General features: G+C 41.9%; 1 protein-coding gene and 1 long non-coding RNA gene across 8 annotated transcripts in view; both read left to right on the forward strand.

Annotated features, from left to right (window-relative positions):
• Positions 1 to 11,130: 11,130 nt before the first annotated feature.
• LOC309494012 lies at positions 11,131 to 12,242 on the forward strand. The gene is made up of 2 exons (XR_014204189.1): positions 11,131 to 11,371; positions 12,127 to 12,242. It is a non-coding gene; the product is annotated as an uncharacterized lncRNA (long non-coding RNA).
• Positions 12,243 to 14,844: 2,602 nt separating this feature from the next.
• Positions 14,845 to 25,639, forward strand: part of LOC309493759 (uncharacterized protein) — a 41,048-nt gene continuing 30,253 nt past the window's right edge. For 2 of the 7 annotated variants that reach the window (XM_082162985.1, XM_082162989.1), the window contains exons 1-3: positions 21,019 to 21,073; positions 21,212 to 21,568; positions 21,653 to 21,757. In XM_082162985.1, coding sequence (XP_082019111.1) covers positions 21,034 to 21,073; positions 21,212 to 21,568; positions 21,653 to 21,757 — 502 coding nt within the window. In that variant the 5' untranslated portion in view covers positions 21,019 to 21,033. Of the gene's footprint in view, positions 14,965 to 15,093; positions 15,418 to 16,669; positions 16,757 to 16,872; positions 16,969 to 17,274; positions 17,328 to 17,454; positions 17,888 to 20,973; positions 21,074 to 21,211; positions 21,569 to 21,652; positions 21,758 to 25,639 lie in introns of those variants that run through there. The other 5 variants (XM_082162993.1, XM_082162986.1, XM_082162988.1 and 2 more) reach the window with 5 other exon arrangements.

Raw genomic sequence — 25,639 nt, forward strand, 5'->3', positions numbered from 1 at the left:
AATGTTTGGTTTGATTAACATGTTGTGTGTAGCCTACGCTGTAATTTTCTTTGCGCGTGAGAGTTCATTAATATGGCGGATGGTCAATATTACGCATTTTCAAGAAGTCACGGAAAGATGAGCGAGTAGGAGAAAAGTGGCATCTACATCTAAGTCTACTTCAGCTTTCCACGAGGAGACGGCGAGTGCCCATTTCCGGGACACGCATATTTCCTCACTGGACAGTAGTGAGACTTCCACGACACAAATCGGCACAATGCATAATGATTTTGTCTCATTATAACAGTGGAAACTACTTAAAATAGTCCGTCATTGATGGTCATACAGATTAGAGTAAGATCATTTTAAACTGTAAAGGGTCTGTTTTCATTTGTGTACATTCACAATAAAAACAAAACGTTGTGCTTTTGTGAAATAAAGAAAAGAAACAGGATTCCGCTTTCTGCCTTCCCGGTTTCCTTTTTGTGAAGTCTGTAGAATAGAAACGCTCTCGGTTACTAACGTAACCTCGGTTCTCTCTAGATGAGGGAACGAGTGTTGCGTAAGCTAGCTTACGCTACGGGAAAAACCCTTTTCTCGAGAATACTGAAGCCAAAAAATTATCCTTAATTTTTGCATTAGTTTAAAACGCATTGCTGCATAAGCAGACCTAGGCAGAGCGGCTCGCGCGCCTATTGGTTGCTCAGCAGCAACTGCTGCAACCTATCCAGGACCTGCTCGTGACGAAGCACCAATGAGGGCGCGGGCGCCCGTGCGCGTCACGTCCCGCCAGAATGGGCGTGGCTACAGGCTATAAAAGCAGGCCCGTGAGGTTGTTCTCTGGTTTTTCAATCTGAAGCGAACCAGAAGTAGCACAAGCACGGCAGGGTTACGCAACACTCGTTCCCTCATCTAGAGAGAACCGAGGTTACGTTAGTAACCGAGAGCGTTCTCTTACGAGAGTACTCTCGTGTTGCGTAAGCTAGCTTACGCTACGGGAACCCAATGTAAAACGCCGTGCGTGCTAGAGAAGGTCCACCTGCACGTTCCCAAGGGCATGTGCCCGGGGACAAACGTAAGTGGTAATATCTGGGCCGATGAGGGTTGGGCCCAGGGAGAGATAACCATTCCAGAGTGTGGGAATGGGTGCTTAATACAATAGAACAGCCAGGTACATCCGTGGGCTGAACTAAGAATGATAACACTGCCTGTCAGCCACCTGAACCCGAAGGTCAGGTGAAAAAAGATCACAGACAGGAAGACCTGGTCTGTCGATCTGGAGCCTGTGTATAACACAAACCACACACAGTCTGTGTCGATCTGCAGCGAGAGCGAACAGAGCTAGTATGTTAGACTGACAACAGTTTAGCCTGTAGGGCAGGCACCTCCAGGTTATAAAACCTGATAAATGTAGACGGAGAGGCCCAGCCCGCCGACGTACAAATATCATGGAGCGAGACTCCGCGAGACCACGCCCACGACGAGGCCATGCCCCTGGTGGAGTGCGCTCTGACGCCCAGAGGGCAATGAAGGTTCTTAGACCTATAAGCCATAGCGATAGCGTCAACTATCCATCTGGACAGGCTCTGTTTCGATGTGGCTAAGCCCTTAGTGCGGCCACTGAACGAAACGAAGAGCTGCTCTGACTGCCTGAAAGCATCAGACCGTTCGACATATATTCTCAGCGCCCTGACGGGGCAGAGAAAATTCACATCGTCCTCACCCTCAGATCTCGGAAGAGCTGACAGTGAAATGATCTGTGATCTGAACGGAGTGGAAAGCACTTTGGGGACATAACCGTGCCTCGGTTTAAGGATGACTTTAGAGTCATTAGGCCCAAACTCCAAGCACGAAGCACTCACAGAGAGTGCGTGAAGGTCACCCACTCGCTTAACTGAAGCGAGAGCCATGAGAAAAGCAGTCTTCAGTGAAAGATACCGCAAATCCACGGACTGGAGGGGTTCAAAGGGTTCGCCCTTCATGGCTTCCAGGACCAAGGAGAGGTCCCAGGCTGGAACCAGAGGGGGCTGAGGAGGATTTAACCTCCTAGCTCCTCTTAGGAACCTAACGATGAGGTCGTCTCTACCCAGTGACCGGCCATGCAAAGGTTTTGTAAACGCCGCAATGGCCGCCGCATACACTTTGAGCGTGGAGGGGGACCTGCCCTCGTCCAAAAGCTCTTGCAGAAAGGAGAGAACCTCTGCAACGCTACAGCGCTGTGGGTCTAAGTTTCGGGCCGAGCACCAGCCGGAAAACACTGACCATTTAGAGGCGTAGAGCCTTCTAGTAGAGGGTGCTCTAGCCTGAGTAATTGTGTTCAACACTGCCGCTGGGAGGTCAGCGGGTACCCGTTGATGGCCCATGCATGCAGGGCCCATAAGTCGGGGCGCGGGTGCCAGATCGCGCCCCTGGCCTGGGAGAGGAGATCTTTCCTCACCGGAATCGGCCACGGGGTCGTGCTCGTCAGTTGCATCAGCTCTGAGAACCACACTTGATTCCTCCAGAGCGGCGCCACGAGGAGCACAGAGCATTTGCTCTCCCTGATGCGCTTGATTACCTGTGGTAACATCGCGATCGGGGGAAACGCATAGAGCGGACGGCTGGGCCAGTCGTGGGCCAGCGCATCTCTGTTTCGTGAAGAATACTGGGCAGTGCGCGTTCTCCGTCGACGCAAAGAGGTCGACCTCCGCTCTGCCGAAGATGTCCCATAGTAACTGGGCTATCTGAGGGTGCAGGGACCATTCCCCGGGGGGAACGTTGTCCCTGGACAGCATGTCTGGGCCCACATTTTGGGAGCCCGGGACATGTGATGCTCTCAGTGAGCGCAGGTTGTGATGGGCCCACAAGAGGAGGCGTTCCGCCAGCTTGTGAAGGCTCCGTGACCTGAGACCGCCCTGGCGGTTGATGTATGACACCACTGACATGTTGTCCGTGCGGACCAAAACGTTGTGGCCTTTGAGGAGGGGGAGAAAGTATCTCAAGGCATTTTCGACCGCTTTCATCTCCAGACAGTTTATGTGTAGGCGCCTTTCTGAGGCTGCCCACAGACCAAACACTGGTCTGCCCTCGTAGAGGGCGCCCCAACCTGAGTTGGATGCGTCTGTCGAGATTACTTTTCGTCTCGAAGCCATGCCCAGATCCACTCCTGACTGATACCAGTCTGCCGCCTTCCAGGGATTCAGTGCTGTGACACAGTTCTGAGTTACCCTGAGGCGAACGCGGCCAGCGGACCATGCTCGCAGCGGGACCCGCGTCTTCAGCCAGTGCTGCAGCGGGCGCATGAAAAGCAAGCCCAGCTGAAGCACTGCCGAGGCCGAAGCCATAAGACCCAGCATCCTCTGAAAACGTTTGAGAGGAAAAATGCTGCCGGTCCTGAAAGCTGCAGCTGAGCGCTGAATCTGCAGCGCGCGCTGTGACGCAGAGTTGACACAGAGTCTAAGTCTGTTCCCAGAAAAGAGATTCTCTGGCTGGGAGACAGTAAACTCTTGGTCCAGTTGATTTGGAGACCCAAATCCCGTAAATGGTCGAGTAATAGAGCCCTGTGCGCTATTAACTCTGACTCTGACTGGGCTAGAATAAGCCAGTCGTCCAGATAGTTCAGTATTCGCATCCCCCGTTGTCTCAGGGGAGCGAGCGCTGCATCCATGCACTTCGTGAATGTACGGGGTGCTAAGGACAGACCGAACGGCAGGACGGTGTACTGATAGCTCAGCCCCTCGAAGGCGAATCGCAAGAAAGGCCTGTGATGGGGCGCTATTTGAATATATCTTTCATGCTATCTTTCAGATCCACAGAGATAAACCAGTCCCTCGGGCGAATTTGCGCGAGAATCTGACTGGTCGTGAGCATTTTGAACGATCTCTGCATAAGGGCTCTGTTCAGCCGTCTGAGATCTAGGATGGGTCTGAGACCGCCACCCTTCTTTGGAACGAGGAAATATCTGCTGTAAAAACCTGCCTCGCTCAGTGTGTGAGGGACGGCTTCTACGGCTCGTTTCTCTAACAGTTTCGCAATTTCGGCGCGAAGTAGGTGTGCTACTTCGTTGTTCACCGTGGTTTCGACCCTGGCTCGAAAGCGAGGGGGTCTGCGAGCGAACTGTAGTGAATAGCCTCGTTCTACCGTGTTCAGTACCCATTCTGACACGCCCGGCAGCTCCCTCCATGCCTTTATGTGAAAAGCTAGAGGGAGAATAACGCGCGGGCTGTTGTCGCTGTGTGTGTGTGGCACATATCTCACAGCGCCTGAGAGAGAGCGCGCGCCCATGGAGGCGCGCGCGCTTCGCACACACATAACACAGCTCATGTCTGGTAGAGGGTGATTTACACACGGGACACGTTTTGTGTTTTTTGACGGGGGCTCTGAATGAGCGCTTATCACAGAGCAGCCCGTGTTTGTGTGTAGGGATGAGCGCTGTACAGCGGGCACCTTTCCCACATTCAAAACACACACGGCGTGAGCCGAGTTTATGGATATGGGCCGTGAATGAGTGTGAGTCACTCAGTCGGCCGTGTTTGTATGTAGGCGCGAACACTGTGGAGTGGGCACATGACCTACATTTATAACACCATCGGCGTGAGCCGGATAAACAGACAGAATGCTCTTTCTGTGATTTATTTGGGCGGCCGTAAAAACGGCCTTTGGGTACAGGCGAGCGTGTTGTGTAACGGGCTCGTTGGCTGTGAATACACATCTCCAGTCGCCTCTGCTGAGGGAACTGTGAGAGCGAGGCGCGCTGATTTTGATGGCGGTCCGGCCGCAGCGGGACTCAACCATCTTCGTCTTCCTAACGCGGTCAGGAAGACTTTGAGGGCTCTGCCTTCAGCACAATCTTGGACCGGGGTCCCCGAGGGGGAGGCGGTCTGTGGCGGCTGGAAGAGCGTGAGCGCTGGGAATCCCTCGGCTGACGGCGCTGTGAGGCTGACGGCGGGGGAGGCTGTGGCGCTGATTTCCGGTTGGGCGGCTGTTTAGAGCGACCCGTAGCGGAACTGGAGCGCTTCGGCAAGAAATGCCGCATAGCCTGGGAGGTTTTCTGAACCTCAGAGTACCGTTCCGAAAACCCCTTGACAGCCGGGCCGAAGAGACCGGATGGCGCCACGGGCGCGTCGAGGAAAGTGGCTCTGTCGGACTCCTTCATGTCGGACAGAGTTAACCACAAGTGTCTCTCGGTGACAGTGAGAGACGCCATATTCCTCCCGATGGCCTGAGCAGCGGACTTAGTGGCTCGTAGTGCTAAGTCGGTCGCGCTCCTGAGGTCATTAAAATTCTCAGGGTTCGGGCCCGCCTCGTCCATTTTACGGAGAAGGTCGGCCTGATACACCTGAAGCACGGCCATCGTGTGAAGTGCGGACGCGGCTTGACCGGCGGCGGTGTAGGCGCGACCGATCAAAGCCGAAGTAGTCCTGCAGGCTTTGGAAGGCAGTGAAGGATGAGACTGCCATCCGGCGGAAGGCGGGCAGAGGTGCGTGGCTACCGGTTCCTCGACCGGAGGAATGCAGAGGTAGCCCTTGTCTTTCGCACCGTCTACTAGAGAGAGCGTCGAAGAGACAGTAGAACGCAGCCTGGCAGAAAATGGCGCCTTCCAGCTCTTAGTGAGCTCCTCGTGGAGCTCCGGAAGAAAGGGGGCAGGCCTCGTGTGAGGCGTCGAGCGGCGGCCTGGCAGAAAGCAACCGTCCAGCCTGCTGGGTGCAGGCTCGTCAGGAAGCGACCAATCGAGGCCGAGGTCCTCCACGGCCTTGGTAAGCAGGCGAAGAAGCTCGGCGTCGAACGTAGACCGCACACCGCTCGATTCCTGAAGAGAAGGGGCGGGGTCCGGAATGGAGCCCGACCAGCCTTCGCAGTCAGAAGCCAGGATAGAGCAGCTGTCCCCTTCTGCGTCATCTCCCCCTGACTCGATATCCACAGCGGGCGGCTGGCCGGCCGTGATAGAGGTGGGGGATTCAGAGAGCGATGCACACGGGGAGAGATCCGGCATGCAAGCGCTCGCGGCAGATGCCTCCGGTGTTCTCTGTGAACGGCGCTTTTTACGGCGCGGCCCAGAAGAGAGAAGCGGAGGGGCGGGATCCACGCTGAAAGATGCTAGGCGAGCCCGCAGGGTCGCCATAGACATCACTTCACATTCCGGGCAGCCGCCCAGGGAAAGCGCGTGGTCCGCGTGTGTCTGTCCCAGGCAGGAAACGCAGAGGATGTGGCGGTCCCCGTCGCTGAGATCGGCTCGGCAGGAGCCGCACTTTTTGAAAAGAGGCATTTGAAACAACGCCTCGCTCTTTTAGATGCAAGCGTGTGTAACGTAACACGCGGTAATGAAAAAGGATATTCGGCGCCGGATAGCGCAGCAGGAACGGCAGAGGAAGCGGCGAGATGGCCGGCTTGAAGCTCGTCCCGCTGAAGGCTCTTCGACGGCGCAGCTTCTCCGGAGAACAGCGAGGTGAGTGTCCACTTCGCTGAAGAGTTGAAAAATCAGAGAACAACCTCACGGGCCTGTTTTTATAGCCTGTAGCCACGCCCATTCTGGTGGGACGTGACGCACACGGGCGCCCGCGCCCTCATTGGTGCTTCGTCACGAGCAGGTCCTGGATAGGTTGCAGCAGTTGCTGCTGAGCAACCAATAGGCGCGCGAGCCGCTCTGCCTAGGTCTGCTTATGCAGCAATGCGTTTTAAACTAATGCAAAAATTAAGGATAATTTTTTGGCTTCAGTATTCTCGAGAAAAGGGTTTTTCCCGTAGCGTAAGCTAGCTTACGCAACACGAGAGTACTCTCGTAAGAGAACTCAGCGTATAGGCTACTAGCAAGCTCTTGCGTGCCATCTGAACTCTTGTTTTGGGTTGGTGCGTAGATCTTCTGCTCTTTTTCCGGTTGTGGCGGTTAGCAAGCAGTGTTGCATTAGCGTGTGCGCCCCCTTCTGGATTGGAGAGTGGATCGCCAGTGACTGACTGTATTCATCGTCTGACTGTATGCACCGAACAGTGACGGTTCAAGACGAGTACATGTACCGTTACACCCCTAGTATTTGTGATCAATTATTCAAAAGAAATGTATTTTTAGAGGTAGGCCGTGTTTCTGAAAAGATGAAACTATAGTTAAATGTCACTGAAGTATTTCTCAAATGTTTGCTTTTGTAAATAGTACTTTGAATTCTCGTTCAGTTTACAGACATATATTTTTTAAATTAATTTTTAAATCGAACCGCCAAATGAGGACTTTGTGGAATATGACTCATTGTTATTGCAGAAGTCATTTACTTTTCATGCTATGTAAGGCTTGACTAGAAGTTGGTTCAGACTTGTTGAGAGTTTTACCTCTTAAATGTGTGGAAATATAAGCAATATATCAGCAAAAACCATCAACAGAAAACATGATCAGCAACCCTTTTGCCTTTAAGCCGTCTGAGATCTGGAAGCTAAACTCCTTGCTCCTGTGTCTTGTCGAAATAAAAAAATGGCTAAGTGATAACTCTCTGCAGCTCAATGCAGACAAAACAGAAATACTGGTTATTGCCCCTGATGTTTCAATTCCAGGGATTAAACAGTACTTGGGTGACTTAGGCCAGTCTGCTAAGCCAAGTCTTAGAAACTTGGGAGTTATCTTGGACAAAGACATGTCATTAATGCAGCACTGTAAGCAGCTGACGAGGAACTGCTTCTTTCAATTAAGGAAAATATCTAAACTTAGAAATATGGTCTCATGAAATGATTTGGAGCTTATCATTCATGCTTTTGTGTCTTCGCGTTTAGACTATTGTAATCGATTATTTTCATGTCTGAACAAGAAGGAGCTCTCTCGACTGCAATTAGTGCAAAACTCTGCAGCCAGAATTTTGACCCGTACTAATAGGAGGACTCACATATCCCCTATTCTAAAAGAACTGCATTGGCTGCCAGTGTCCTATAGGATCAAGTTTAAAATTCTGGTTCTAGTTTTCAGAGCCTTGCATGGTCAGGCTCCTTCTTACATCAGTGATCTGATCCAGCCCTACACCCCTGTGCGGGCTCTGAGGTCTGTGGATCAGAATCCGCTGAAGGTTCCACGCACTCGTTTTCGTTCTAGAGGTGACCGATCCTTTCAGGCTGTTGCTTCTAGGCTTTGGAATGATCTTCCGCCCTCTTTGCGCTCTATTGACTCTGTTGATACCTTCAAGTGCAAACTAAAGACTCATCTATTTGTTCAGGCTTCTAATGAGCTACTTTTGGGTTGATATGATCTTGTATTGTCTTGGCCTTTTTATATTATGTGTATATTCTGATGTAAATGTCTGTTGTGAAGCACTTTGTGGCTTTCTGTCTGTGAAAGGTGCTATAGAAATAAAGCTTACTTACTTACTTTTGTCAAACATATATTCAGTCATATATTCCAGAGTTAGGACTGTGAATGTGGTCGATCTGACAAGTGTGCTTTTAATTTATATTTTAAATGGCTTTCTATTGTTGTAAACGCTATATACTATATACAGACTCCATGTATTGATTATACAGGTGTTTTCCTGAACATTGTTGCACACCTTCATGAATGTTTTTATACTGTACAAGTACTTTCACAAATCCTTCACATTATGAGTCAGTACATATGGCAGTTTTCCTCGGTTAAGGGCATTTAAATGTGAGGTTAGTCATTTTTGGATATGAAAATATATACTTGGATGTGAAAACAAACTTGTGCAACAGTGGATAAAATGAAAGCTTTGATGAACACCTCAGTCTATTAAAGTCACCAGTGACGATTATTTGTAGAGCAACTTCTGTGTGCGTGTGTTAAGACGAGGTCAGTCATGTTGGTTTAATCAGCTTGACTAAAACAACATTTAATGGAGCCCCTAAAGTCACATGGTGGTGGAAATTATATTTCAATGCTTTTGCGTTTTCTCTCAAATGCATTCATGAAACTTTTGCGAGCAAATGCAAAAAGCCTTATCTCATACTTTTGAATCTCCATGTCCTTTTAGGGGGTTTTGTATTAAGCAATATTAGCAAATAATTCATTTTGAGCGATGACGTACATTGAGACACATTGGGCTGTGCATGTGTTCTTAACTGATTCTGGATGAGGTCATTTCCTGTCCCACCCACCTCTACTGCCCACCACTTCCTGTCGCTATTCTATTCGCCAATAAACTGAAGGCAAAAATTATCTTGAGGATGTCAAAATACAACTTGTCTGTCCACGGTCAAAGTGTCAACATCCAGTCTTACTCAATACAAGTTCCTATCTTGAGTGTCTTGCTCAATAATTCTTCAGAAAATGTTTTCCAGGAAGAAAGGCTATAAAAACTAAGTAAAAAAAAAAAAACTTGTATTGGTATTCTATATATTTATGAACATCCCCTCACTCTTAAAATGCTGAAATTCAAGTTAAACTATAAATATGTCCTATATGTTAATACATCTTTGTACATGACCTATCAAATTGGTGGACAAACTTCTTCATATTGTTAAACATTTTGGGCTTAATGACTTTTTAGATATCAATAAATGCCATTGGATCATGAAGAAAAGTTGTCTGAAGTTGCTTGTGTGGGCAGGAGTCAAGAAAGAGGAAGAAACATTTTCTGTTTGTGCGAGTATTTTAAAACAAAGTGTGTAACCACGAGAAATTCATCAGTTCAACGCCTGCTGGAGAGACTCACCAGAACACGGTAAGAGTTACGCTGGTTACTGTGTGAATATAGTCAGATTAATACTGTTGTAGAAACCACTGACCTAGGCTGCGTTCAGCCCCGGCAAAACGTTGCACAACGTTTTTTAAACAGAAACGGTGATGCGATGAACACACTGTTCTGATGACGCAAGAGTTGCAACTATGGCAGCTGAGAAGGCTCATTCTTTGTGTTCTTTGTGAAGAATTTTCTGAGCCTGATGAAGTCGGTATAAATATGTGTTTAATACTACAAAATATGCTCGATGTTACAGTTACTGCACTTGCCGCCCAGAACAAAAAAGAACATCCCAATCGAGTGAAGGGATTGCTGAAACTGAAATGGAAGCACACATCTTACCTAATTCAGACTAAAACACATCTATTTAGCCTCACATACTGACTGTATTTGTAGGTCATACTGTTTTAATACCCTGTATTTTCTTTCTCATTTTTAGGAAAAGCACTTAATTACCATTGTTTATTTCTATACCAAATGTCATACACTTGCAATGAAGCTAAAAATATAAACAACTACATCATTATGTTGATATCCTATATTTTTACAATAAAACTTACGACAAACATGTCTTCTAATATCCTCAGTTGTTGCGTATACCGAGCTGTGTCGAACACATTTGTAAATTACTTTCCTTGAACCCATTGTGCAAGTTCACTTTAATACCCCGTGTTTTATATACATGTTGCTGCTGATTGGACTGCAGTTCTGACACACCCACCAAACAAGAGAAAACGTATCTCAAACCCCGTTGCACACCGGTGCACGCCGTTTCCAGGAAACATGACGTTCAACCCGGAAACCGTAGCAAAACGTTGCGCACCGTTTTGAACTTGAACATGCCCCTAATCAATTGGAAATATTCTCAAAGAAACATTATTTATGGAAATGTTTTTAAAGCTAAAGATTGTTTTTATAATGATCATTGTGTGTGTTATACCTGTGGTTCCCAATCCTGGTCTTTGAGGACCCCCAATACTGCACATGTTTGATGTCTCTCTTCACTGACACACCCATCTAAGGCCTCGGAGCCTTTAATAACGAGCTGATGAACTGAATGACGTGTGCTTGATTAAGGTGACATCTAAGGCCCTGTTTAAACGAGAACGCTTGCGGGAGAAGACGTAAAAATATTTGATCAGATGTGCCTTTCGTTTAGACGGCGTTTTTGGGGCTTAAAAACGCAAAAAAGTGAAACCACCCTCCAGAGTGGAAATCTTAAAAACGCTCCACCGTCGCGTTCCCGTCTAAAGGGTAAAAACGCAAAAGTCTGCTAGACTGCTAGGTTGTACGCAGGCGCGCAGACTTGGTGTTGTTGTGTGGCAGTTCTTCACATTGCCACCTAGCCGTCTGGAGTGCATACAACATCGAATTTCACACACTTTTGCATCAACATATGCACACAGATCTTTGGTGAGGTTTATCTCTTCTTCTGTGCATTATGTTGAATAATAATCAGTGTATGACAGCAGCACTAGATATAATGTGTGTGTTGTGTTCAGATCTTCAGGTGGAGTCTCCTGAGAGAGTGACAGAGGGAGATTCAGTCAATCTGAGATGTAAAAGCAGCTGTGCTCTGACTGAAAGAACATTCATCTGGTACAGAAACTCACTGAAGATATTAACTGAGAATAAATTCAGTAACAAACTGTCCCTCAATCCAGTCAGAAGAGCAGATTCAGGCAGATATAGCTGTGCTGTAGACGGACACACTCACATCTCTCCTGCTGTTCAGCTCAATGTCATGTGTGAGATCATTTTATTTAATGTATGCACTTTTTTTCTTTGAAGTTTCTTTCCAAATTAAGAAGATTCCAGGGATGGGCAAAAAGTTCTTGTAAATTATTGGGTTTCATGGTACAACATCTAATGGAAAGCTTTTGTAGAAGAGTTGAAAGCATTTTTTTTTTTTATTAAACCAACATGCACAAAAAAAAAAGTGTTACAGAGTCAGTGTGAGAGAACTAATCTTGATCAGGCGACCCATTCACCATCTGCACACTTTTAATATTCATGTAAAAGCCTCTAATTTAGGAAAATACTAGTGGTTAAGAAATACTAGCTTTTGTAGAAGAGTTGAAAGCATTTTTTTTTTTTATTAAACCAACATGCACATGTGGTTAAAAGTGTTACAGAGTCAGTGTGAGAGAACTAATCTTGATCAGGCGACCCATTCACCATCTGCACACTTTTAATATTCATGTAAAAGCCTCTAATTTAGGGAAATACAAGTGGTTAAAAATTATATTTGAAATATTTCACCTGTCAATCCCCCAGAGAGATCACAGTGTGCATGAGAGATGATTGGCTTAATAAAACTTGCGTGTGATTGGCTGAATGTTAGTTCACTCAATCCCAAGTAACAAACACCAGTGAACATGGATGGGAATGGTAGCAGTATAAATGTGGGGGCCAGAATCACATCTATGTAAAAGTCATGTAAACATCTGCGATTTCCAAATTTACTGTGATTGTTAAGGATATCTATGTTTTTCTGTGTTAGATCCTCCCAGGAGCGTCTCAGTGTCCATCAGTCCATCTGGTGTAATAGTGGAGGGAGATTCAGTGACTCTGAACTGCATCAGTGACTCAAACCCTCCTGCAGAAATCAGGTCTTTTCATTACGAAGATGTGTTCGTAGTTTTGCCGGCCAGATTCATACCTTGATACCTTCAAGTGCAAACTAAAGACTCATCTATTTGTTCAGGCTTCTAATGAGCTACTTTTGGGTTGATATGATCTTGTATTGTCTTGGCCTTTTTATATTATGTGTATATTCTGATGTGAATGTCTGTTGTGAAGCACTTTGTGGCTTTCTGTCTGTGAAAGGTGCTATAGAAATAAAGCTTACTTACTTACTTACTTACTTACTTTTGTCAAACATATATTCAGTCATATATTCCAGAGTTAGGACTGTGAATGTGGTCGATCTGACAAGTGTGCTTTTAATTTATATTTTAAATGGCTTTCTATTGTTGAAAACGCTATATACTATATACAGACTCCATGTATTGATTATACAGGTGTTTTCCTGAACATTGTTGCACACCTTCATGAATGTTTTTATACTGTACAAGTACTTTCACAAATCCTTCACATTATGAGTCAGTACATATGGCAGTTTTCCTCGGTTAAGGGCATTTAAATGTGAGGTTAGTCATTTTTGGATGTGAAAATATATACTTGTTTTCTAGTAAAAGTTCAGAGACTACAAGTGAGCCAAACATAGTCTAACTTTTGCATAAGTGATCCAAAAAAGTGCCTTTTTCTATATGGAGAGTTGTAAATAGACTAAAGTCTACAATGCACCTGAAAAGGAAATATTAAATTCCTCTATTATTTATGATTGATCATACCCTAGAATTACTGTAATTATCTATTTTTAAGTTAGGGTTATGTTAGCATAGTACTGAACCGTTTTCATATACACTCACCTAAAGGATTATTAGGAACACCTGTTCAATTTCTCATTAATGCAATTATCTAATCAACCAATCACATGGCAGTTGCTTCAATGCATTTAGGGGTGTGGTCCTGGTCAAGACAATATCCTGAACTCCAAACTGAATGTCAGAATGGGAAAGAAAGGTGATTTAAGCAATTTTGAGCGTGGCATGGTTGTTGGTGCCAGACGGGCCGGTCTGAGTATTTCACAATCTGCTCAGTTACTGGGATTTTCATGCACAACCATTTCTAGGGTTTACAAAGAATGGTGTGAAAAGGGAAAAACATCCAGTATGCGGCAGTCCTGTGGGCGAAAATGCCTTGTTGATGCTAGAGGCCAGAGGAGAATGGGCCGACTGATTCAAGCTGATAGAAGAGCAACTTTGACTGAAATAACCACTCGTTACAACCGAGGTATGCAGCAAAGCATTTGTGAAGTCACAACACGCACAACCTTGAGGCGGATGGGCTACAACAGCAGAAGACCCCACCGGGTACCACTCATCTCCACTACAAATAGGAAAAAGAGGCTACAATTTGCACAAGCTCACCAAAATTGGACAGTTGAAGACTGGAAAAATGTTGCCTGGTCTGATGAGTCTCGATTTCTCTTGAGACATTCAGATGGTAGAGTCAGAATTTGGCATAAACAGAATGAGAACATGGATCCATCATGCCTTGTTATCACTGTGCAGGCTGGTGGTGGTGGTGTAATGGTGTGGGGGATGTTTTCTTGGCACACTTTAGGCCCCTTAGTGCCAATTGGGCATCGTTTAAATGCCACAGCCTACCTGAGCATTGTTTCTGACCATGTCCATCCCTTTATGACCACCATGTACCCATCCTCTGATGGCTACTTCCAGCAGGATAATGCACCATGTCACAAAGCTCGAATCATTTCAAATTGGTTTCTTGAACATGACAATGAGTTCACTGTACTAAAATGGCCCCCACAGTCACCAGATCTCAACCCAATAGAGCATCTTTGGGATGTGGTGGAACGGGAGCTTCGTGCCCTGGATGTGCATCCCACAAATCTCCATCAAATGCAAGATGCTATCCTATCAATATGGGCCAACATTTCTAAAGAATGCTTTCAGCACCTTGTTGAATCAATGCCACATAGAATTAAGGCAGTTCTGAAGGCGAAAGGGGGTCAAACACAGTATTAGTATTGTGTTCCTAATAATCCTTTAGGTGAGTGTGTGTATATATATATATATATATATATATATATATATATATATATATATATAATACGTATGTTACATTATAGCTGTTTTTTGTCACTGTAATCAATACACTGATCACACAATACTTGAGATACTTTATAGTTAACAGTTTAACACGAGAAGCAAAAGAAAGAGTCTCTCCTGAGAAGTAAATTAATTTCAGTATAGTCCAGTGCCTCATTTGTTGCTCGATCTTACAGTTAAAATCATACAATTATAAATTAAAGGCTCGTTTAAAATGGTTGATTGCCATTGCATTAGATAATTAAATTACATTTTTCAAGAAACATGCAACTGATTAAATGAAATTGGGTAAAAGTAATGAATTAAGTTAGTGAAGAGAAAAGATCCAGTTTGTTTGATATGTATCAATGTCATTTAGACATTTTTAAGTGTGAGTGACGGATCTAAATACTCTCTGAGGCCACATGAAAACAAAATACCACGATGACACATTGTTATGAACTAGATCTGTTTTGAAATGCACAGGATGATATTTTAGGAAATAAGGGGAAGGAGAAGTTAAGCCTTACACCATTCTGTGTGCCAGTACGGAAGAAAGAGACATCTGTCAATGTTTAAGGATTTTATTTAGTCAAAAAAAGTGCCGTAAAGCTTCATCATGTGGAAACTTATTCTTCTTCTCTGGTCCTGCATTCGTATCGGTGAGTTCAAGATTCGTATGTTTGACTTTTAAACTTCTCTAATTTTCACTGGTCTTGTATTCCTGCAGCAGTCAGACTTTCTTAAACAGTAAACATGCTAATCCTCGCTAATGATATTTGTGTTTTCAGCTGCTGTTGATGCTTACGGCATAATATCTGGATACAGAGGCGAGAGAGTTGAGATCAGATGCTCATATAAACCTGGATATGAAACATATTCAAAGTATTTTTGTAAAGGCAAGTGTCCATTGTTAAATAAAAACATCATGGTTAAATCAGGATCTCCAGCTAAAGACGAGAGATTCTCTCTGACTGACGACACGACGGCCAGAGTTTTCACCGTCACCATCACTGATCTGAGAATAGAGGATGAAGGCCAATACTGGTGTGTTGTGAGGAGGACTGTGCCTTTGCCTGATGTCTATTCAGAGATTTTGTTGCTGGTTAAACTGGGTAAGTGATTGATGCCACTTCTACTAACTGAACTAGTCTAAATTAATGTTTGTATCTGTTTTGAATTGAATTGAGTGTGCTCATGTATTAGTATTATAACTTAATTCTAGTCCATCTTACGGAAGAGGATTAGGGCCAAGCAATAATAAAAAATAATAAAACCATCTCGAGATTAAAGTCATTATAATGCGAGATTAAACTCGTTAAATTTAGAGAAAAAAAAGTCGAAATACAATCTTGAGAATAAACTCATTACATTTCGAGAATAAAGTCGTTGTGTTTCGAGAAAAAACTCGTTCAATTTCGCGAAAAATTTCGAAATACAATCTTAAGAATAAACTCATTAAATTGCGAGAATGAACGTGTTAAATTTTGAGATCGATTTGAGGCCACATTCATCCTAACATTCATCGAAATTCCACACCTTGAGGATCAACAAGTTTAATAATGCGTCTTATGGTATCCTGGGAAACCACGAAACCTTGATGAATCGCGCGTAGGTGAAGCCAGCGATAACCTTGCATTTGTCCACTGGTTGTCATTTCATGTTGGACAAAAGCGAGTAGGCTACATCGCGCAAATTGGACAGATTTTTCTTCTAAAAAGACCTAGTCGCTTGCAGACTCCATGAACTGATTTGAGTGTCAGATAAGAGAGACATACAAAATGTGCAGAGCAGCGGGTCCCGAGGACTGGAGTTGAGAACCACTGGTATAGGTGATCCACCCGGAAGTAAAAAATCCTCCGCTATACCTTTAAAGTTCGTATGCTAATTATTATTCTGTCATAATTAGCTAAAGTTGATAGTAGGCTATTTCTTTGTTTCTGAAAGGAAGTCTAAAATATAGCTTGACTAAGTGATCCAACTCTGCCATGTCCTCTATCAGTAGGCTATGCAATGAACACGGATCGAATGCGTTATTCTCTACATTTCATTTCGACTTTTTTTATCCAAACACAACGACTTTATTCTCGAAATTTAATGAGTTTATTCTCACGATTATTTCGACTTTTTTCTCGAAATTTTACGAGTTTTTTTCTCGAAACACAATGAGTTTTTTTTCTCGAAATTTAATGAGTTTATTCTCGAAACACAACAACTTTATTCTCAATATTTAATGAGTTTATTCTCAAGATTGTATTTAATGAGTTTCATTTAGCATTATAATGACTTTAATCTCGAGAAGGTTTTTTTTTTTTTTTTTTTTTTTTTTAATCCTCTTCCGTACCATCTTCATTGTTACCCCTTTAGATAATAAGACGACTGAAGTTTTAACGACTGTTTCATCAGATCCATTGGCTCAAACCCCTTTACCCCAAACTTCTTCACCTGACACAGGTAAACGCCTCTCAACATCTCACACACTCGCTGCTGATATTTCTCTCATGTAAACATCTTTCATTTCATTCTGTGAACCAGATGATTAGCAATTTTGTCTTTTTTTCTATTCTCAGGTTCAATTGGCATCATCATCGCAGGAGTTTTGTTTTTGCTCCTGATATGTGCAGTACCGCTTGTGTTGGCCGTACGAAAGAAAAAGCTGACTTGTGGTAATATTTTTGAACGATATATTATTAAATAAAATCTGCATTACACCAGTGAATTCAGACACTCTATAGTCCCTAATGATTGAAAATCGACATGAAAACAGACATTATCATTCAGATTAAAACAATTGGGTTTGTAATAATAGGATTTCATATTTTCTTTCTGTCATTTTTTTTTTTTTTGTCAGATTCTTGCTGTCTAAACAAAACAAACGAGACACTGATACAATGTCATGATTCAAGCTAACTTGAAGGATTGAATTCACATACTGGAAGTTTTGAAACTTATATAACATGCATCTATCACAGGTCTGGCCTTCTTCACTGCAGTGTTTCATCTGACATTAAGAAAAGGAGAAGAGGTGAGTCAGAGTCATCTTCCTTGAACATTTCCATCATTATTAACTGTAGTTCCTCTCAAGTATATGTCAAGGATCACTTTCTTGCTCAACAATGATGAAGCAATTATTTCCTTCTTCCAATGTACAGAATGAATATGATGAAGGGGGCCCGACTGTCCTGACAAACTCACACACAGCTCAAAGTGATAACAGTTCGGCAGCAAACGAGTGTCACAGACCTGCGAACACAGAACCAGCCCACACCGACCTCTACTATATAAATGTTGCTGCTACAGCGACAAACAGTCTGAGTCCAGATCAGATATACACAGAAATGAACGCCAGTAGACAGAGTCACGTTTATCAGTGTCTTACAGTAGATTCTTCTCAAGAAGAGGCGATCTATCACAGCATTGTTAAAAAACAGACTGACTGAACACAGACGCCTCATCAACGAACAACCAAACCCCTTATTTTGCTTTAGACTTTTGTTGCATATGAATGTTTTGTATAATTAAAAAAATGGTACAGTAGTCTTAATTAATCTTGTCTAATAAATGTATAATGGGTGCAAATATTTGAATATTAATGTCTAGAGTTGGGGTACTCGAACTCGGACTCGAGTCTTGAATGAACTCGGACGTGTCACGCACTCGGGTGAATTTGTACTCGGACTTGACACGGACTCGGACATTTTAGACTCAGAAAAAATTCCGAGTACAGTCGAATCCGGGCACTGGAGGGCACAATATTTTATTCAAAAACGAGACGAAACTACTCCTTTCGCAAATCCCCTCATAAACAACAAAGTCTAGATGCGATATAAAAAAGAGATTCACAGGGGGTGTTTGGCTCGAGGTCATGGTGCAAAGGACCCTAGGTTTATTTAACTCTGAACCATCCCTTTAAGAATAGCCTAGTCTACAGGACAAAATACAAACTCAAAATACAAGACAAATTACATAGGCTTGATTTTTAATATTGTGTGTCATTACCTGAATGATCCACAACTGTTTTTTTGTTTTGTAATGGTTGTTCATGAGTCCCTTTGTTTGTCCCGAACAGTTAAACTGCCCAATGGTCTTCAGATAAATCCTCCAGCTCCTGCACATTCTTTGCTTTTCCAACAACTTCTGCATATTTGACTCTTTACTAGCAGTGATTGTATGATTTTTAGATCCATCTTTTCACACTGGTGACAACTGAGGGACTCATACACAACTATTACAAATGCTGCAAACATTCAGTCATGCTCAAGAAGGAGCCAGGGCGTGTAGATTGGTGTAAATTGGTGTAAATTGTTATTTAAAAAATAAAAATAATTTAGTACTGCCCTTCAGAGGCTAAATAGGATATTAACATGTAAAAGAAAATAAGAAAAATCTACACATCACCATATTCTTGCTCAAAAGTTTACCCCTGGCTCTTAATGCATCGTGTTGCATTGTTGAGCATTACCTTGCAGATTCTGAATAATGTGACCAATCATTATATATAATGCAAATATCCACCATTTTTGTCTGACAAACAAACCAAATCAGTCAGTGGACTTTGTGTGTATTGACATCTTTTTACAGTTCTAATGTTCATTCATGTTTAATTCGTGCTATAACTAAAATTGATGATCAGTTCACATGCTGCTTGAACTAAGGTGCTTTACATTAAAGCGTCACAAAATGGTATTTATTGTTTGAATTTCACAAAAATTACACAATTTTAAATCTGAGACTTTATACAAAAAGGGAACCTGCTCTGTCTTGTCTGTTGGCACACTATCAGTGTCCTCTTTGCTCCGCAATATATTTTACACTGTGTGAGAACATGATGTGTGGAGTGAGAGCTGAATGGCTTGTCGGACATAGCAACAACTAAGAGGGGCGGGTCTTTGTGTATGGGGCGCCGTTTGTAAAGCGGCTCACGCTGAAAATAACAGCAACATTTTGTCACATTTAGCTTCAAACAATGTTTAAAAAAACTGGTATGAGTTTTTGATGGTCACTTTTTAGCACATTTACAACAATATTTGTCAACTTAGAGATATTTTAAATAGTTAAATCTAAATAGTAAATGTTACACCTAAATGTTAAATCTAAATCTAAATGTTAAATACAAATCTAAATTTTAAATATAAATCTAAATGTTAAATCTAAATGTTAAATCTAAATGTTAAATCTAAATGTTAAATCTAAATGTTAAATCTAAATATTAAATCTAAATCTAAATGTTAAATCTAAATCTAAATGTTAAATATAAATATAAATGTTGAATCTAAATCTAAATGTTAAATCTAAATATTAAATCTAAATCTAAATGTTAAATCTAAATCTAAATGTTAAATCTAAATCTAAATGTTAAATCTAAATATTAAATCTAAATCTAAATGTTAAATCTAAATGTTAAATCTAAATCTAAATCTAAATGTTGAATCTAAATGTTAAATCTAAATCTAAATGTTGAATCTAAATGTTTCGGGTGAAACTAAATATTTAACTAATATGCAAAATACCGGTAACCGGAAGTGCCAAAATTAAAGCTCGAGGAGGTCAGTGTGTGTTTATAGCATGGTTTATAGTGTCAAATAACGAATAAAAAGCATATCATCCGAGGAAATGGACTCTTGGACATGGATTATCGTGATAATAACTACCTAAAATAATAAACACGTTTGGAGAAACTGTATTTGAAGAGTAGGCTAGTGTAACTTTTATGAAAAGTGCGGGACTTATGACCTGTAGCCATAATAGCCAGCCACGAGGGGTGATTTAGATTTAGCATTTAGATTTAACATTTAACATTTAGGTGTAACATTTAATATTTAGATTTAACTATTTAAAATATCTCTAAATTGACAAATATTGTTGTAAATGTGCTAAAAAAGTGACCGTCAAAAATTCATACCAGTTTTTTAAACATTGTTTGAGGCTAAATGTGACAAAATGTTGCTGTTATTTTCAGCGTGAGCCGCTTTACAAATGGCGCCCCATATTTGTGAAAGGTCAATTTCAAATAATTTAATTCTTTGTTGACTCGGCCGGACTCGACTCAGACTTGGATGTTAAGGACTCGGACTCAAGTCCGACTCAGCGCCCTTTGGACTCGAACTTGAACTCGGACTTGATTGGTAAGGACTTGGACTCGACAAAGGTGGACTCGGACCCAACACTATTAAAGTCGTAAACTCAGTCAGTGGGTGACAGTAACCATACAGTAAAGAGTGATGTTCACTAATTAGCATGTTGGCTTATCAGGACAATGACTTTATGATGCCACTGATTGGATGATGATATCACAAGAAAAGAAACGTTTCGCATCCTCACTAATGGGTTATTATGACATCTACTAGCATGGGTTGGACACTCCAATGTCATGAAATATATCGTATTCAAACAAAAGAGATCTACAAATATTATATTCAGTGCATGCAGTTTTATCAAGTGTGGAAAAAACAATGCATGTATTTTTAAATCCATATTTGAGGTGATTGTCGTGAGTTTACTGCTGGACACGAGAGGAACACTGTCTCACGACTGACCTGTAACTACTGTATAGTGAAACATCACATATGAGCTCTTTTAAGATCCTGTGTAGAGAGACAGAAGGGGAAGGAAATGTTGATATTAGTTGCTAATACTGCATGTCGTTTATTCAGTACGGAAGAGAATGACAGTAACGTTTGTCACACAGAAGTTGGTCTTTTATTTAAGCGAAACGCTTGTCAAATTTCATCATGTTGGACGTCCTGCTGCTCTTTTCCAGCATCTGTACAGGTGAGTTTGAGACTCTCAGCTCTTTTACACAGAGTTTGACATCTTCTCTTGTTTTTCCTCTGTTATCACATGATCATCAGACTCATATGGATGATATTTGTAAGTTATTATTCTGGCCTGCTTGTGTCTCTTGCTCAGTTTTCAGCTTGTTTTCAGCTGTTGTTGTTGGAGCTTCACAGACAATTACTGGATACAGAGGAGAGAGAGTTGACATCAGATGCTCATATGAATCTGGATATGAGTCAAATTCAAAGTATTTCTGTAAAGGGGAGTGTTCATTGTTAAGTAAAAAAATCATAGTTGCATCAAGATCTCCAGCTAAAGACGAGAGATTCTCTCTGACTGACGACACGACGACCAGAGTTTTCACCGTCACCATCACTGATCTGAGAACAGAGGATGAAGGCCAATACTGGTGTGGTGTGGAGAGGACTGTGTCTTTGTCTTTGACTTTGCTTGATGACTTTTCAGAGATTTTGTTGCTGGTTAAGGAGAGTAAGTGAATAATGTGACACATTTATTGCAGAAATATACATGGAAATGGGACATTTCAGGTCAATCTTTTATTTCCACCTTCAGATAACAAGACCACTGAGGTTTCAACAATCAGCTCATTTTCAGTCACAAGAGAATCAGAAATGAATCCATCCAGCAGCGTCACAGATCATCAGATCTCCTCAACAGGTACTTCATCTCTTTCTTCTCAACATCTCTTCAGCCTTTAATATGCTTTATCTCTGGTTATTTCTTCACCTGATAATAACCAAATTCAGGCTGATTTTTCCTTTCCACCGTCAGGTAACAAGAGACAAGACCTGAGGTTTCAACAATCAGTTTATTTTCAGTATATATATATATATATATATATATATATATAATGTTTGTGTGTGTGTGTGTGTGTGTGTGTGTGTGTTAGGCCGCTGTCAATAGCCTAAAAGAGGCCTAGAAATAGGGTTTCGTTCCACCAAGTGGGGCACTAATATTTCTTTTTTGCTCAATATGTTCAACGTTAATAAATGGTATCCAAGCAAAAAGTTCTCCACGCATTATCCTGCAGTTAATGAGAAATTGTAATTTATTGGCGCACTATATTGACTGCGTATTGAGACGTCTAAAACGGTTGAGCTAGATTTTCAACCAATCAGCATCGAAAATGTAAGTAGGTCACAGCCGAAATCAAGCCAATATCACTACGCACATGTAAACAGAGGAGGACGTAAGCAGCGCATCTTCATCTGATAGCGGCGATCAAGCTCGATTAACACCCGTAAAGTGTATTCTTCATGTCGGAAAAGATGGTGGGAAAGGTCCGCAGCCCTTTACTGAAGTCCGATGGGAAAAAAATCAAGCAATGTGCGTAGGAATGGCTCAAAACGTCGGACACTACGGTGCTAACGTTAGCTATTGCTAATAAACATGTTGCCCTCCTGGACAAACTGGTCTCTGATGTCCCAACAACTACGGGTTTCACCCGGCCTGCTATCGGCGTTTTATAGGCTAGACCAAAAAAAAAACGCTTGACTTGTGTGTATGTGCGTGATGGGTAGGTTAAGGGGTCGGGTTAGTGTGTGTATGAGAGAGAGAGAGAGAGAGAGAGAGAGAGAGAGAGAGAGAGAGAGAGAGAGAGACAGAGAGAGAGAGAGAGAGAGAGAGAGAGAGAGAGAGACAGAGAGAGAGAGAGAGACAGAGAGAGAGAGAGACAGAGAGAGAGAGAGAGAGAGAGAGAGAGATTGAGAGAGAGAGAGGGAGATTTAGGGAGATTTAGGGGTCGGGTTAGTGTGTGTGTGTGTGTGAGAGAGAGATGGGTAGGTTTAGGGGTTGGGTTAGTGTGTGTGTGAGAGAGATGGGTAGGTAAATAAATACATCCAAATTAAATCTTGTTTACAATAATCATTCCTGTGAATATGTACATGTAGTGCAGTTACTGCTCGTGTATGCAAATTAACAATTCACCATTAAATGTGTTATTTTTGAAAGTGTTTTTCTTTGTACACTTTTGAGTTTAACTTGGTGATTGTCAAAACATTTTAGTAACTAAACTGAATTTTGACAACATGTTACAATGTTTATATGGTACAATTTCTGGTAAGCTAAGTTTGTTTTTTTGTTTTTTTTACAAAATTCTTCAAGAAATTTCACGATTTCAATTCAATTCTTGTGATTTGATTTAATGTTGACTCATTTGGATAAATATTAGGTACACAAGATAGGCGTTCATTTTTCTCAAGAAATATAGGCTACACACAGACAGCCCTATCAGCTGGTAGTATTATTTAAGGTTAAAAATAACTCAAATTAAATATAATGTGTTTTTTATTATAATAACAACTTTATTTAATGATATAAGTACAAATATAATAAATATGTAATATAGTACACATATTTAGCAAAATACTCTCTATAGCTCTTTTTCTAGCCAACTAACGTGTCTATATTATGGTCAATAAATGGCTTTCCTGAGAATGGATGTGTGGTGTGAGAGCGTGTGAAAATTGTCAATTGCGTGAGTCTCACGGTGAATGCGTGAGAGTTGGCAGCTCGGTTATTATATTTTGGCTTAATTCTATTTGTTATTCAGATTTTACCTCAAATATTACCTTTGAATTGGAACAACATAATGAGAAGTAATTGGGATGTTAATGTTACAGTAGAAGTTTTCTTGATAATCTTATCATGTTTACTGTCCCTAGATAGCAACTTCAGGTATATCACACATTTCAAACTGTTTTAAAATTTCAACATTTTATTTTGTACTTCAAGTGGTAATTCGGCATTTTTGGGTTTATATGATAACAGGTTTGAAAGTGCAAAATTCCCTATGTTTTCCCTTTTTTTCAAAATGGGCACCTTTAGCATAATTTTTCTCAAAAACTGCAAGATTGTGTGTGGAGAACTTTTTCCTAAGGAATCTCTATATATTTCTGATATTAAATATGTGGAACGAAACCCTATTTCTAGGCCTCTTTTAGGCTACTGACAGCAGCCTATCTCTCTCTCCTCACACACACTCACACACTAACCTGACCCCTAAACCTATCCATCCATCTCTCTCTCTCACACACACACACACACACACACACACACACACACTAACCCGACCCCTAAACCTACCCATCTCACTCTCTCTCTCTCTCACACACACATACACACACTAACCCGACCCCTAAACCTACCCATCTCTCTCTCTCTCTCTCACATACACACACTAACGCGACCCCTTAACCTACCCATCACGCACATACACACAAGTCAAGCGTTTTTTTTTGTCTAGCCTATAAAATCAGGCCGGGTGAAACCCGTAGTTGTTGGGACATCAGAGACCAGTTTGTCCAGGAGGGCAACATGTTTATTAGCAATAGCTAACGTTAGCTCCGTAGTGTCCGACGTTTTGAGCCATTCCTACGCACATTGCTTGATTTTTTTCCCATCGGACTTCAGTAAAGGGCTGCGGACCTTTCCCACCATCTTTTCCGACATGAAGAATACACTTTACGGGTGTTAATCGAGCTTGATCGCCGCTATTAGATGAAGATGCGCTGCTTACGTCCTCCTCTGTTTACATGTGCGTAGTGATATTGGCTTGATTTCGGCTGTGACCTACTTACATTTTCGATGCTGATTGGTTGAAAATCTAGCTCAACCGTTTTAGACGTCTCAATACGCAGTCAATATAGTGCGCCAATAAATTACAATTTCCCATTAACTGCAGGATAATGCGTGGAGAACTTTTTGCTTGGATATCTTTTATTAACGTTGAACATATTGAGCAAAAGAAAAATTAGTGCCCCACTTGGTGGAACGAAACTGAACGATACAGCTCACGTACAGCGGCCTATGTGTGTGTGTGTGTGTGTGTGTGTGTGTGTGTGTGTTGGACCAAAAAACACACTGTTCAAAATTAAATTCATAATGTTCTAATATCTATCATTCATCAGTTTGGAGAGTTAATCATGATGATATTCCTCTTTCAGTTCCTCATGTTGCTGATAGGAATGTGATTGTGATCACAGCGGCATCTGGAGGATTATTCTTCATCATCATCATTATCATCATAATATTATCATTTATTATGTAAATAAAAGTCTATCAATAAAGAGTACATAAATATATGTTTAAACTAATTCATAAAGATATTTGATTATTAATTGTATATGAAACAATTAAATAACTTTGTTGTGTTTTTGACAGTCAAAAGAAAAGAATAAACAGAAGATATGCTATAAATGAGGTGAGATGATTAAAGAACCACAGAATAATAACATTAAAGGAATAAAAGTGTTTTATGCTTTTTTGTATATTTAGAGATTTTGTTTATGGCTGATCCAACTTGTGATCAAGTCAGTTTACATCATATGTTGTGAAATTATCAGACTGCTCAAACATCTCGCAACAAACTGACAAACTCTGATTGAGACATGAACTCACAATGTTTAAAATCTCTTCTTCTTTTTTGTGCTGTAAATTCCTTCTCTCTGTTTCCCTGTAGAACGATGATCCCAGTGCAGGCTCATATGCAGCTCTTGAGCTCAAGTCCAGATCATCTGACCTCTACAACACACTCACAGT

The sequence above is a fragment of the Leuciscus leuciscus genome (genome assembly GCF_965113295.1).
Source record: "Leuciscus leuciscus genome assembly, chromosome: 3".
NCBI classification, from domain to species: Eukaryota; Metazoa; Chordata; class Actinopteri; order Cypriniformes; family Leuciscidae; genus Leuciscus; species Leuciscus leuciscus.